The 12,906-nt window shown below is 34.2% G+C and overlaps 1 protein-coding gene across 12 annotated transcripts in view; it reads left to right on the plus strand.

Moving 5' to 3' along the window:
- The window catches only part of PMS1 (PMS1 homolog 1, mismatch repair system component), a 109,791-nt gene that overhangs the window by 36,817 nt on the left and 60,068 nt on the right, over positions 1-12,906 (plus strand). For all 12 annotated transcript variants that reach the window (XR_005985037.1, XR_005985036.1, XM_041737365.1 and 9 more), the window contains 2 exons: positions 4,525-4,627; positions 12,592-12,755. Coding sequence is in view for 10 of the 12 variants with exons in the window: in XM_041737365.1 (XP_041593299.1) it covers positions 4,525-4,627; positions 12,592-12,755 (267 nt within the window). In the remaining 2 variants the exon portion in view is untranslated. The remainder of the gene's footprint in view (positions 1-4,524; positions 4,628-12,591; positions 12,756-12,906) is intronic.

The raw sequence follows: 12,906 nt of genomic DNA on the forward strand, positions 1-12,906 counted from the left end.
GTTTTGTTCTCTTAAAATCAGAAAAACTCTGAAAAAAGAATCAGAACCCTAATTCTCATTCCCAAGTGTTTGAAAAAGAGACTTGGCCAAAGGCATAAAAAGCAGGTTAACTTTTCTGAAAGTCATTGAGGGTGATAATGATTTGAAGGTCGAATGAAATAATACATATGAAAGTATTTTTAATACAATCATGTTCCCTATAGATGAAAGTTATTTTCACTCTGGACTTGAATGTGAAAAGTAGTATGCACTTCTATCAAGTTGATAAAAATCATCAGACTTGTTCATTTCTTTGTTGGCAGGCAATATTTCACCTTACTTTTCAAAGTTTATGTAGACTACTCACCATTTTTGGGAAATCCCCTCTAATAATAGACATTCCTAGGTAAATTCCTTCTATTTCACATAAAAGGTCTTTATTCTATAGCATAAGTTCATTATTTTCTCTTGTTTTTCCCTCTGAAAAAGTGACAGAGCCATTCTCTGCATAACATTCATGTTGACTGATTCATTCATCCACCTTTTAAGTGGTTACAATGTTCTGGGTATTATTCTGATCTATCAAGTTCATTATACATAATTTTGTGATGAGATTACATGATACGCATGTTTGTTTTTGTTTTACATTCCATTAAACCTCCATGGCTTAAAGGGGGTGGAATGAGAAGCTTTGTCCTTCTGTTTTGAAATTGAAAGTTGGGACTTCCTTATTTGTGGCTGCCATAGCTGTAAAAAGGTAGGAGGAAGCCCCTAGCATCATTTTGATAGTTTCTCCCTCCTGTTCCTTAGTGTAGGGTACCTCCTGTGTTCTTTAAAGCCGTGGTGGTAGAGCTTTAATTAGAATAGGCAAAGGAGTTTTCGAAGCAGTGGGGTATCCTGCTTTCTAAGTGCAGCCTCTTCACAGGTAATAGAACTCTGTGGAAAGGAGAAAAGCCAGAGCCCAGAGTTAGTGTCTTACGGTGAATTATCCAGAAGAAGGTTCTGAAGTCAGAGCTCTTATAGTAGTGTACAAGGATGCGTAGGCAGGCATATTCACACACCGAAAGAAAAAGACACGTCAGTGATCCAGGTAAAATTAATATTTCAGCTGAATCATGAAGACCATTTACCTTAGTTTTCAGTTCTATTTCTGTGGCAAAGTATTCATCGATAAGTCAGTCAAAAAGTAAAAAACTTTAGTATAATTACCCTAAATGAATGATTTCTGCATGAATTAACAGGATGTATCCTAAGTTTTAAATTTAGTTTTATCTAAAACATTGAAAAAATTATACTTATTTAAAGTTCAAATGCTAGTATGTAATGTAACTTGGTGTTAGTATTAAAATTCCTTGAAATTCAATAACTGGACCAAAAAGTCAGTTTTTAATAATTGATATATAATCTGTAAGGTTCTCTGAGAACTTCTAAAACTTTACGTTTTAAAATAAACTCCTTTTAAAATTCTTAGAATAAATTTATTTAGTTCTCTTGACCACTAGATTGATTCTACCACAATTCATTAATGTCTCTAGTAAGAAGCACAAGTAATAATCTGTAATATTGGAGATGCATCTGATGGTAGAGTTACTACAGGCTCTAGTATGTTAGCTGCTGCTGAACTAGCACGTTCTAGGCTTGTGCCTGGTCCAAAAAAAGGTTTCCTGCCCAGGACACAGGGTCATATGATGAAATGAACTCTTGAAATACGATTCTTTCCTCTGAGGAACACATTGTATTTCATGAATTTGTGAAACATGCTTCTGTCTTATCCTTCACTGTCTTTCACAGTGAATTGCAAAGCATTTCCTATTGAAATAGATTTTCATCACACCCTACACATTCTAATTTTTAAAAAAATTAATGTTAGAAAATAATATTATATTCTATTTTTTGCTTTCTTACAAATATTGCAGTATAACCACTAAGATCCTATTTTCCATTTTAGTACATCAGTTTATTCATCTAGGTTGGAGGATGTTCATTATTAACATGTTTAAAGGATGAAGAAGCTGATAACTATAAGATGCTTTGAGAGTAGTTAAAACAAAAAGCCATGTAACCTTAATAAAGTATTGGCATCATTTTCATCTTACCATTGCCCTCCCCTTAAAGATGATATAGTTATCATTTATTCAGGACCATCTAACAAGCCACTGGCATAGTTAGTACTAGAACTCAGAGTTCTGGGGCTACTTTTGCTCCATCACACCAACTTTAGGTTAGGTGGCTAGGTGGCTAGCCCTTTGGAGAGGAGAAATAGAAATCAGTTGACCTTGGCATTTTTGAGAAGCGGTTGGATAAACGTAGGATTGTTTTTAAAGAGACAATTATAGAATAATTAAATTAGAGGCAACTAAATTTTTTGTAGTTTTTGTTTTAGGCTTGGCTAGAAAAAAATCATTACTGGACAGAACGGAGTCGGGATATAGCAGGGAAGATGAAGATTAGTTATCAGGAAAACTTTTAAAATGATATGACTTTTGAACCATGGAATATATTTTTAGAAGAAGCAGAAGAGTTCTTTAAGATTATATGGAAGCTCACAACTTTGTTTTAGATGTGGCTTTTTTTGGAGAAAGGTTTTTATAGAAATGGCAGCTTGAGGCAGTGCCCCCGGTAGGGGTTTGATGGACGTTACCCTCAGAGAGACTCTAGTAGATCATACTAGTCCGTGAGCTAGAGAAGTCATTTTGGGGTGACTGCTATTTCCTGTATGGTACCCTCGTGTTCTCTAGCCATATGGCCTACTGCAATTCAGATCACGGTTAAGATGAGGTAGCAGAACCATCGAATCTTCTGTAGATCCACCTGAATCTAGATGAGTCTCAGCAATGGAGCTGGATCTTTGTGGCTTCTTCCTAAATTACACAGTCGGCTCTGCTGAGTGCAAGAATGGCCAAGAAATACTGCTCCCAATTTTGTGTCATCGGTGCTCCCAAAATGTGTGAGGAGGCTACCTTTTTCTGAATCCACTGTGCTTTCTTAGAACATCCCCACTCCCCAAGTGTGGTATTTTCTGATAGTGGAATCATTCATTTACTATTATTTTACTCTCTTGCTAATCTCACAAAATAAGTAAACAAAAAGCTGTAGGGAAGGTTAGCTCGGAATAATGTAGACATTCTTTTTTTTTTTTTTTAATATTTCATTTATTTGAGAGAGAGAGCACAGACAGGGACAGGGGCTGAGGGAGAGGGACAAGCAGACTTGTTGCCAAGCAGGGAGCCTGAAGCTGGCGCCATCCAGAACCCTGAGATCAGAACCTGAGCTGAAGGCAGATGCTTGACGGACTGAGCCACCCAAGCACCCTGAATGTAGACTTCTTAAATTTATATTTCTGTGCCTAACATCTTAGGAGATATTTTTATGGTCAGTGAAATCCTTTCTTTTTTTTTTTTTTTTTTTTTTTTGTGAAATCCTTTCTTATACATACATGTCTTCATGCTAAAGTTTTTTCCAATTAATAGAAAATTTACATTTAAATCGTTCATAAGTTGGTTTTAAGAAAAATTATTCATAAATAAATGTGTATGATTTATATATTTTGTTCTTTTAAATCATTAGCTTGAAAGACAAGTGCAGTTTTTAAAATTTTATTTAAATTCAGTTGATCAACATATATATTATTGGCTTCAGAGGTTGAGATCAGTGATTCATCAGTCTTTTTTTTTTTTAAAGATTTTTTAAAAAATTATTTATTCATGATAGAGAGGCAGAGACACAGGCAGAGGGAGAAGCAGGCTCCATGCCAGGAGCCTGACGCGGGACTCGATTCCGGGACTCCAGGATTGCACCCTGGGCCAAAGGCAGGTGCCAAACCACTGAGCCACTCAGGGATCCCCTCATCAGTCTTAAATAATACCCAGTGTGCATCACATCACGTGCCCTCCTTAATATCCATCACTCAGTTACTCCATCCCCTCCCCTCTCCCCACTCCAGGGACCCTATTCGTTCCCTATGATTAAAAGTCTCTTATGATTTGTTTCTCTCTCTGATTTTGTCTTGTTTTATTTTTTCCTCTTTTCCCCCATGATCCTCTGTTTTGTTTTTTAAATTCCACATATGAGTGAGATCATAGGATAATTGTCTTTCACTGATTGACTTTTATTTCACTTAGCTTGAAGTGCAGGTTTATACAGAATATGAAAAGGGAGGGGATTATCTTTTTACTAAAGGATTTTTATAAAACAAGTATATGGTGTCTTTTAAAAGCAAGTTTCCCTAATGTAAATAAAATACTTGGTTTTACAGATATAAGTTATATATTACAAATAGTCATTTCAGATACTGATTTGTGTATGAGTATTTTAACTAAAGTTAAATGCTCAAAATAAAAATATTTTGCCCTGTAAAAAAAAATATATATATATATATATGGTGCCCTATTATTAGTATAATTAAGGGAATATTACAGAAGCAGTCATAAGAGCTTAACAAGTAAAACTTTTTTCAATCTTAAGTAAATGTATAATGACTATAATCTAATTTGATGATGAAACCACTGCAATACCTAAAATAATATATATTTTTTTATATTCCAGGTTTTAATAACTACAAGAACTGCTTCTGATAATTTTAGCACCCAGTATGTTTTAGATGGTAGTGGCCACATAATTTCTCAGAAACCTTCACATCTTGGTCAAGGTAAGAGAGTAGCTATGTATCTTTGCCTTTCATGTTTTGTTTATTTTTAAAATACTGTTACTGCTTAAATGCACTGCTTCAGGTTTGGTCTTGATAAAGCCTAGTTTACTTCCAAGTGAATATTCAATCTTTATGTTAGTCACCAATCTCTTAAATACTTAGAGGTGCTCTCAAGAGGAACTGTGTAAAAGACTTAGGACAAAACTATGGATTAGTTACCCTTCTGTAAAAACTGTAAGAGCAATTATTTTACTATTGTTGGATCACTAGTGTCTTCTTTATATGTGAAGGATGATATTTTATTGAAATGCCTAAAACATTGACTTGGTAATCATTGCTAATAAACCATACCATCAAGATACTATGATTAAATAAATAATTAAAATATATTTATTTATGGAAAACTTCAAATGTATGTGCAATAAAATTGTCTGCCATTGCTCAGTTTCAACAGTTGTCAACTCATTGCTAATACAGTTTCATCTAATACCCTCACCTACTTCTTCTTTCTGTATTATTTGAAGCAAATAAATATATCAATTATTGTTGTTTGTAATACGTTTCTTTTTTTTTTTTTTTTGTAATACGTTTCTTTTTTTTTTTTTTTTTTTATTTTTTTTTAAATTTTTTTTTTTTTTTTTTAAATTTTTATCTATTTATGATAGTCACACACAGAGAGAGAGAGAGAGGCAGAGACACAGGCAGAGGGAGAAGCAGGCTCCATGCACCGGGAGCCCGACGTGGGATTCGATCCCGGGTCTCCAGGATCGCGCCCTGGGCCAAAGGCAGGCGCCAAACCGCTGCGCCACCCAGGGATCCCTGTAATACGTTTCTATAGTGTTTTATACACTTGTAATTTTACCACATTTTATTTTTTTTATTTTTTTTTTATTTTACCATATTTTAAATTTTTTTTTTATTATTTATTTATGATAGTCATACAGAGAGAGAGAGAGAGAGGCAGAGACACAGGCGGAGGGAGAAGCAGGCTCCATGCACCGGGAGCCCGACGTGGGATTCGATCCCGGGTCTCCAGGATCGCGCCCTGGGCCAAAGGCAGGCGCCAAACCGCTGCGCCACCCAGGGATCCCCTATTTTACCATATTTTAATTGACATCTTATATTTTTAAGTTCTGCCACTATTATAAGGCAAAAGAAAATCTCTTACTATTATAAGGAAAAAGAAAAACTCAAGGAGTTTCATGCATCTCCCTTCATGTTTTTCATACTGCTAACTTCTCATAATGGGATGTTTAAAATTGGGAGAATGTTGAAGATATGACCTTAGAGTCATATTCAAAAGAATTATTTGATCTGAAAGGAACTTGTGTTTTTTTGTTGCTGTTTTCCCTTCTCTTCCAATTAGTATTATAAATTCATTTTTTAATTTTGTGTTTCTGTTGTAATTTATTGAAGTACTGTTTTTTTTCTGTAGTCTCCTAATTTTAACATTAAAGTATTGGATTTATATTTTTAATGATTACCATTTTTTCATTGAAATATATTGTCTTGTATCTTAATACTGATAACCAACTTCACTTTATTATTTTGTAAATCTTCAAATTAGTTACTAATTATTTATGCTTATTAAGAAATAATATTTTTATACCCACATAAAGGAAAGAGTTAATAAGAACACCTCAGAAAACACTTTTTTCTCATTTATTCAGTTAATAAAAATGAGCTCATTTAGTAGCTGTTTAATTTGATATATAATAATACTGTACATATTTCAATTAAAAATAATAATTTTTAAATTATTAAATTACAAAAATTATTTTATTAAATTATTATTTATTATATTATAATTAATTATATTATATTATATATTATAATATTATATTATGTTATAATTATATTATAAATAAATATTATTTATTATTATATTTATTAAATTATTAAATTATAAAAATTATTTTATTATTTTATATTATATTATATATTATATATTATAATATAATTATATTATAATTATATTATAAATAAATATTATTTATTATATTTATTAAGTTATTAAATTATACAAATTATTTTATAATTTTATTATTAAATTATAAAATTGATTATTTTATATATTGAAGATTAGGAAAGAGAAAGCATATTTTTTAATATGGTCCCTTTCTAGAAATGCTCTAATAACCCCAATTTTTAGGAGTTCACATTAAGAAACCATTAGGAGATATTTGAGTGGTTATCCAGTAGAGTACTTTGAAGTAATCTAGTCACCTTATAAAACTTGAATGTATTTATTTTTATCTTAGTAGTATCCAATCTAATCTGGATGGCCTGTTACTCTGTATCACTCATACTCCTCATGCTTTCCTGTGTTCATCTCCATGGGAACTGTGAGAGAGCAATATTTAAATATAGATCCCTCTGATCTTTGCCCATTTGCTGATTGATTTTTTTTCTGACCTGTCTTCTACTTTCATTGAGATTAGGTATGCGTAAAGAATTTCTGCAGCCAATAAATGAACCTTTTTATAAAAAAGCATATTCCTTTTATCTTGAGAAACAATATACTTGGAAGGTCATGTTGTAAAACTAGTAAATGCCTTTCATGATTCATTGTTATCTCCTCTAATTATAGGTGATTGGCTTGAAAAGCAACAATCAAGCTCTTGTTTCAAATTGTTATAGATGGGCATGTTATAGAAATCTGTAAACACTTTCAGAAGCCTTTTTACATTCATATTGCCCTAGTGCTGATAGTTTTTGAGTGATTAAATCACAGACTCACATTTCACCACCAGCTGTCATTCAACTTCCATTTAAATATTTTCTGTGTAAGATAAAACTACAGTACAACCATCCTAATTAAATACCTGTACATTTAGGGTTCTTGTAGATTAATTTCTGCAGTGGTATGAAAATCCTTGCTTAGCAGTTACTCCTCATGTCATCTGATTGGATAATGACACCTGGAGACAGCCTAACTGTCCCTAGATGTAGGGACAGCTTACAGCAAAATCTTTTTTAGGCATTGGAAAATCTGTTACCTCTTTAAAATATATATATTTAAAATGTTTAAAAATAGTTTACTAGCGATTCCAGTTCTGGTTTTTCTGGGTGTAGGTATTTATTTTATGGATTACTTTAGCCATTTAAAATGATATACGTGCTTAACAGTATGTCATTTTAAATTGCCCTTCTGTTCACTTCTATTTTAAGACATTTTAAAAATCAACAATGTAAAAGTAAGTCCCCAGCTTTTATCAGTAACTTACTAAATTATTTGTTTTAATCCTATCTTTTTTCTTTCACTACTTCTGTTTCTTTTACCCTAATCAGTATAAGCTTTCTAAATTGATTTACCCTCCTGGACAAGTTCTTTTAACACCTCCTAGTACTTCTGCCTTAGGAATTTCTCAGTTATCAAAAGTGGTATATTTAAACTAATCAGGGTAGTTCCCTTTCCTTACCCTGTTATTAGAGTAGAGCATCATGTTCTTTTCGAATCCCTGCTAGGTATGATTGTGCATGTATTGAAAGATTTTTTCATCTGGAGAATGAACTTTACTCACTAAATGATTTAAGAGTAGTTTAATATATTCAAGTAACTGTACCTCTTTACATTAGGAATATAAATAGCTGCATTTATAAGTGGCATAACATAGGGTCATGTAAAAATATAACAGGGAGCATACTATAGAACTGCAGTTTAATTCTGGTGTTTGTAGAATGTGCTAAAGTTAGAGAGGTGAGCCGTTCTCTTGTAAAATATGATAGTATACTAGGGCCTCCTCCCTATTGGCCAAAATGACTAGGTACTTTTATTAAGGGTACACATTTAATTTAGAAACAGCAAAGTTTTCTGTCATTAAGTTTTTGTTCAAACGTATATAATTCTTGGCTGAGTAGTAATTCTCAGTTCGCTCTGATAGAACATCTTAGCTGCTGAAGCAATTTATTAGTTAATATATGGATTAATTGTAGTGTGGTCCTTCATGTATAACATATGTTTAAAAACCAACAGGTATCTTTTCTTTTCATAAACACATTTATATTTTGCTTTTCTGATTTCTGCCTCCTTTTCTTCCCACTGTCTGTCCATAGCTACAATATATGCCATTAAATTTGTCATAGCTAGTGAAGAACACAGATGCATTAAAGGAACTCACGGAGTAGTGGAGAACACAGTTGACTGAATAACGACAGCAAAAAGAAGCTGTCGGCTGCCTAGAGGAAGGTTAGGGAGTTTTTCAGAAAAGTTATCATTTGAGTTTGAAGATGTAGGGAAGAAGGGGTGGGAGTTTAACCTTGCCACAAGAGAAGAATGATGAGGGGAAAGAGCACATACTTGTATTTTATTTTTTAATTTTTAAATTTTTATTATTTTTTAAAGATTTTATTTATTCATAAGAGACCGAGAGAGAGAGAGAGAGAGAGAGAGAGAGGCAGAGACACAGGCAGAGGGAGAAGCAGGCTCCATGCAGGGAGCCCGACGTGGGACTCGATCCCGGGTCTCCAGGATCACGCCCCGGGCCAAAGGCGGCGCTAAACTGCTGAGCCACCTGGGCTGCCCTTGTATTTTTTTTTAAACCCACTGAAGAACTATGTCACAAATAAGACAAATATGATTTCGTCCATATGTGGGATGTAAGAAACAAAACAGATGAACATAGTGGGGAAAAAAGAGAGAGGCAAGGGCACCCGGGTGGCTCAGCGGTTGAGCATCTGCCTTTGGCTCAGGTCGTGGTCCCAGAGTTCCATGATCAAGTCCCGCATCGGGATTCCCCTGCAGGGAGCCTGCCTCTCCCCCTGCCTGTGTCTCTGCCTCTCCCTGTGTCTCTCATGAATAAATAAATAAAATCTCAAAAAAGAAAGAGAGAGAGGCAAACCATAAATCAGACTCTTTACCATACAGGACAAACTGAGGGTTGCTGGAGGGGAAGTGAGTGGGTGGTTGGGTTAAATAGGTGATGGATATTAAGAAGGGCACTTGTGATGAGCACTGGGTGTTTTATGTAAGTGATGAATCACTAAATCTTAATACCTGAAACTAATATTATGCTACATGTTAACTAACTGGAATTTAAATGAAAACTTGTGGGAGGGTGTAGGAAGAATAAGTTCAAGAGAAAAATAACCCCTCCTAGACGAGAAGAGACTGGTGTGCCTACTTCTATCCCTGGGAGTATTAACTGACTTTGGGGGCATAGGTGGACAAAGGAACAAGCCTTTTGTGAGTAAGGGATCTTTTATAGGTCTAGAAGAAACCAGCTGAACTTTTAGCGGCCGTATGTGAGCTGACATGACAGATTGGAGGATGGGAATCCTCAAACACAGCGCTGGTTCACCCCAGATGCTAAATCTCATCAGGACTTCTGCTGAGTAAGAGAAGTAAAGAAAATTGGGTCTGAGCTAGAGAGACAGAGATCTTAAAGTCTTGTAGTGCTTAGATCCCAAAGCCTTGCTAGAGGAAAAGACCTGGTTCCATCCTTAAGACATTTGAAACTGAAAGTGAACTTGAGCTAAATAAAGGGACAGCTCAGCTTCAACCCAGATACATTCCTAATTTATATTGAAGAGATCCTCTTGTCACTCTAGCTGCTTGAGAGAGGAAATGAAGTGCCTTGTCTGAGGGAAATATTTACTTCAGTATTTATTTTTCATTTGTATGCAATGTCTGGCAAAAACAAAAATATTGAGCAACATAAAGGATAATGGGACCTGTAATCAAGAGAAAAAAAAAAATAGTTGAGATAAGCAAACACAAACATGATCTAGATGTTTGAATTAGCAGACAAGAACTTAAACAATTACGCTAGAGAATTTAGGGGGAAAGATTGTTAAAATTGGTAATAAGATGGAGAATTTCAGCAGAGAAATGAAACTCTAAAAAAGAACCAAGTGAAATTTCTAGAACTGAAAGTAAAAATTTGTACTTCTTTACAACCAACAGCCACTGAAAATTTTTAGGTAAAAGGCAAATATATTATTTACAGAATTAACCAGGAGAACCTTGTAACTTTTACCATAAATTATATCTTGTAAGAAATGTCCTCTTGAACTAAGTTTTGAAGGAAGGAAAGGGACTTGACATAGATTTGAGAGAGATTTTTAGTGTTGAATGGATAGGCCTAGAAGAATTAAGCACTAAGAGGTAGAAGGAAGAATCCGTTAAGTCTAGAATATCTATCTGCCTTGGGAAGGTTGGATGTCAGTGCCCATATGAGAAAGAGAATAGGTGTAAGTAGCAGACTCAAGGGGGAAAATAAAGAGTTCAGGTCTGAGCGTGGTTGGTTTGAGGGGGCTTCGGAACATCCAGTTTATATGTAACTTGAATGCCGTGGGTCCAGATATATACCTTAGTCCATTCTAAGATGCATGTTCTGTCACATTCTGACATCTTTGAAAACAAGTTGTGGCTTATAATTAATGCCCCTTCCCCAGATCCTTTTTGGACAGGGAGTTTTGTGTATTATTGGTAATTCATGTGTTGATTGCAGGAATAAACAATAGTTTCAGAAATAATTTCCTGTAAAAAACAAAAACTATATGAGACCTAAAAAGAGAAAACAGACATAAATGAAAAAAGCTGGGTCACGTACAGAGGGATTGCTATCACATGCTTCAGTTGAAATTGAAGACACCAGAGGAAATTGCCATACCTGTGGGGATAAAACAAATGTCTAAGCAGTGGCAGGCTGGTGTGACCAGTCCACGTGTTGCACAAGACTGTTGCTAAGGCATTGAATTGTATCATGATTTAATTGCCATGTTTTTCTTTTTCAGAGATTGATAAAAGTGTGGTGTTTCTTACAACTTTTATCTAAAGAGTCATTGGCATATAGGTAGTAGTTGAAGTTTTCAGCCTTTCTCATTTCATTCACAGTAAGAAATACATTGAAATAGCAACGTAGTTCATGCAAATCTAATCAAAGCAAAAAATTCTTGATTTGTGTATACCCTTAGAATGTGTGATGTACTCTGTTTTCTGTTCTTGTTTAGTCTATTTTAGACTTTATGTTACTTTTTTAAAAAGTGCTAGTTGCTATACAGCAAATCAGTAATTCTCAACCAAGGGTAATTTTGCCTCCCATGAGACATTTGGCAATGTGTGGAGACATTTTTATTTATCACGACTGGGTTGAGTACTGCTGGCATCTAGTGGGTAGAAGCCAGGGATGCAGCTACATAGCCTGCAACGCACAGGACAGCCCCCTAAACAAATGCTAGTAGTGCCAAGGTTGAAAAACTTTACATGAAATTTATTTTTGATTCCTCAGTGCTTTCTCAATGCTGGCAGTACATTTATTAGAATCACATAAGGAGATTGATATACTAAATCCAGATTAGCTGGTGACTGGTAGTTTTAAAAGTTCCTCAGTATTTGAAAAACATAAATTTATAGTACAGTCATGAGAAAATATACAGTCCTAATTTCATGTGTTGTTTTTTTTAACAAAAGCTGATTATTAAACTGATATGTAAGCAGTATAATTTTTTTTACCATTATTTAACTTTTTAAATAACTTGACTAATAAAATCCTTGTGTTAGATTATCCTGTGTTTTGAATATTTGTTGTTTAGAAGATGGTATTAAACCAGGCAGTTAGATATTATTTCAGGCAATAATTTTTTTTATGGAGTAATTACGGCTACCATATTTGCCTTATACCACCTATATGTTGTATTTCAAGGTGCAGAATAAATGTCATTCCCAGGTTGTTTGAGTATCAGCAGATTTCTTAAGATATGACATTCTAGTGAGCCCATGTTTTTCTTTTGTGGTAGAAATGAGATTATTCTTGTTTAGATTACACAGAAGAGATCATACTTAGCCAGGCCAGTCCGAGTATAAATAGAAGAGTCTAGCAAAGGATCAGCCACCTTTGGGTTCCCAGGGTTGGGAGAGGACCAGCCTTCAGTGATAGGAGGTAAATACTGGTTGTATATAGATTTGAAGATCTGTGAAGTTCTTTTCGCACCTAATATGCCTTCCTTTTATCTGCCAACAGGTACAACTGTAACTGTTTTAAAATTGTTTAAGAATCTACCTGTAAGAAAGCAGTTCTATTCAACTGCTAAAAAATGTAAAGATGAAATAAAAAAGGTCCAGGATCTCCTCATAAGCTATGGTATACTTAAACCTGAGTTAAGGATTGTGTTTATACATAACAAGGTAAGCTTTATTATGCTTCTATAAGATTTTTTAGTATGTGATGTTATAAAGGAACAATGTATTTTATCTTAATCAGTTATGTAAAGTCTTCTTGCAAAAATTTGCTCACATTTGTTTAGTTTTATCTTTATTATACAAAAAGCATCTTTAC

The sequence above is a fragment of the Vulpes lagopus genome, chromosome 22 (genome assembly GCF_018345385.1).
Source record: "Vulpes lagopus strain Blue_001 chromosome 22, ASM1834538v1, whole genome shotgun sequence".
NCBI lineage: Eukaryota > Metazoa > Chordata > Mammalia > Carnivora > Canidae > Vulpes > Vulpes lagopus.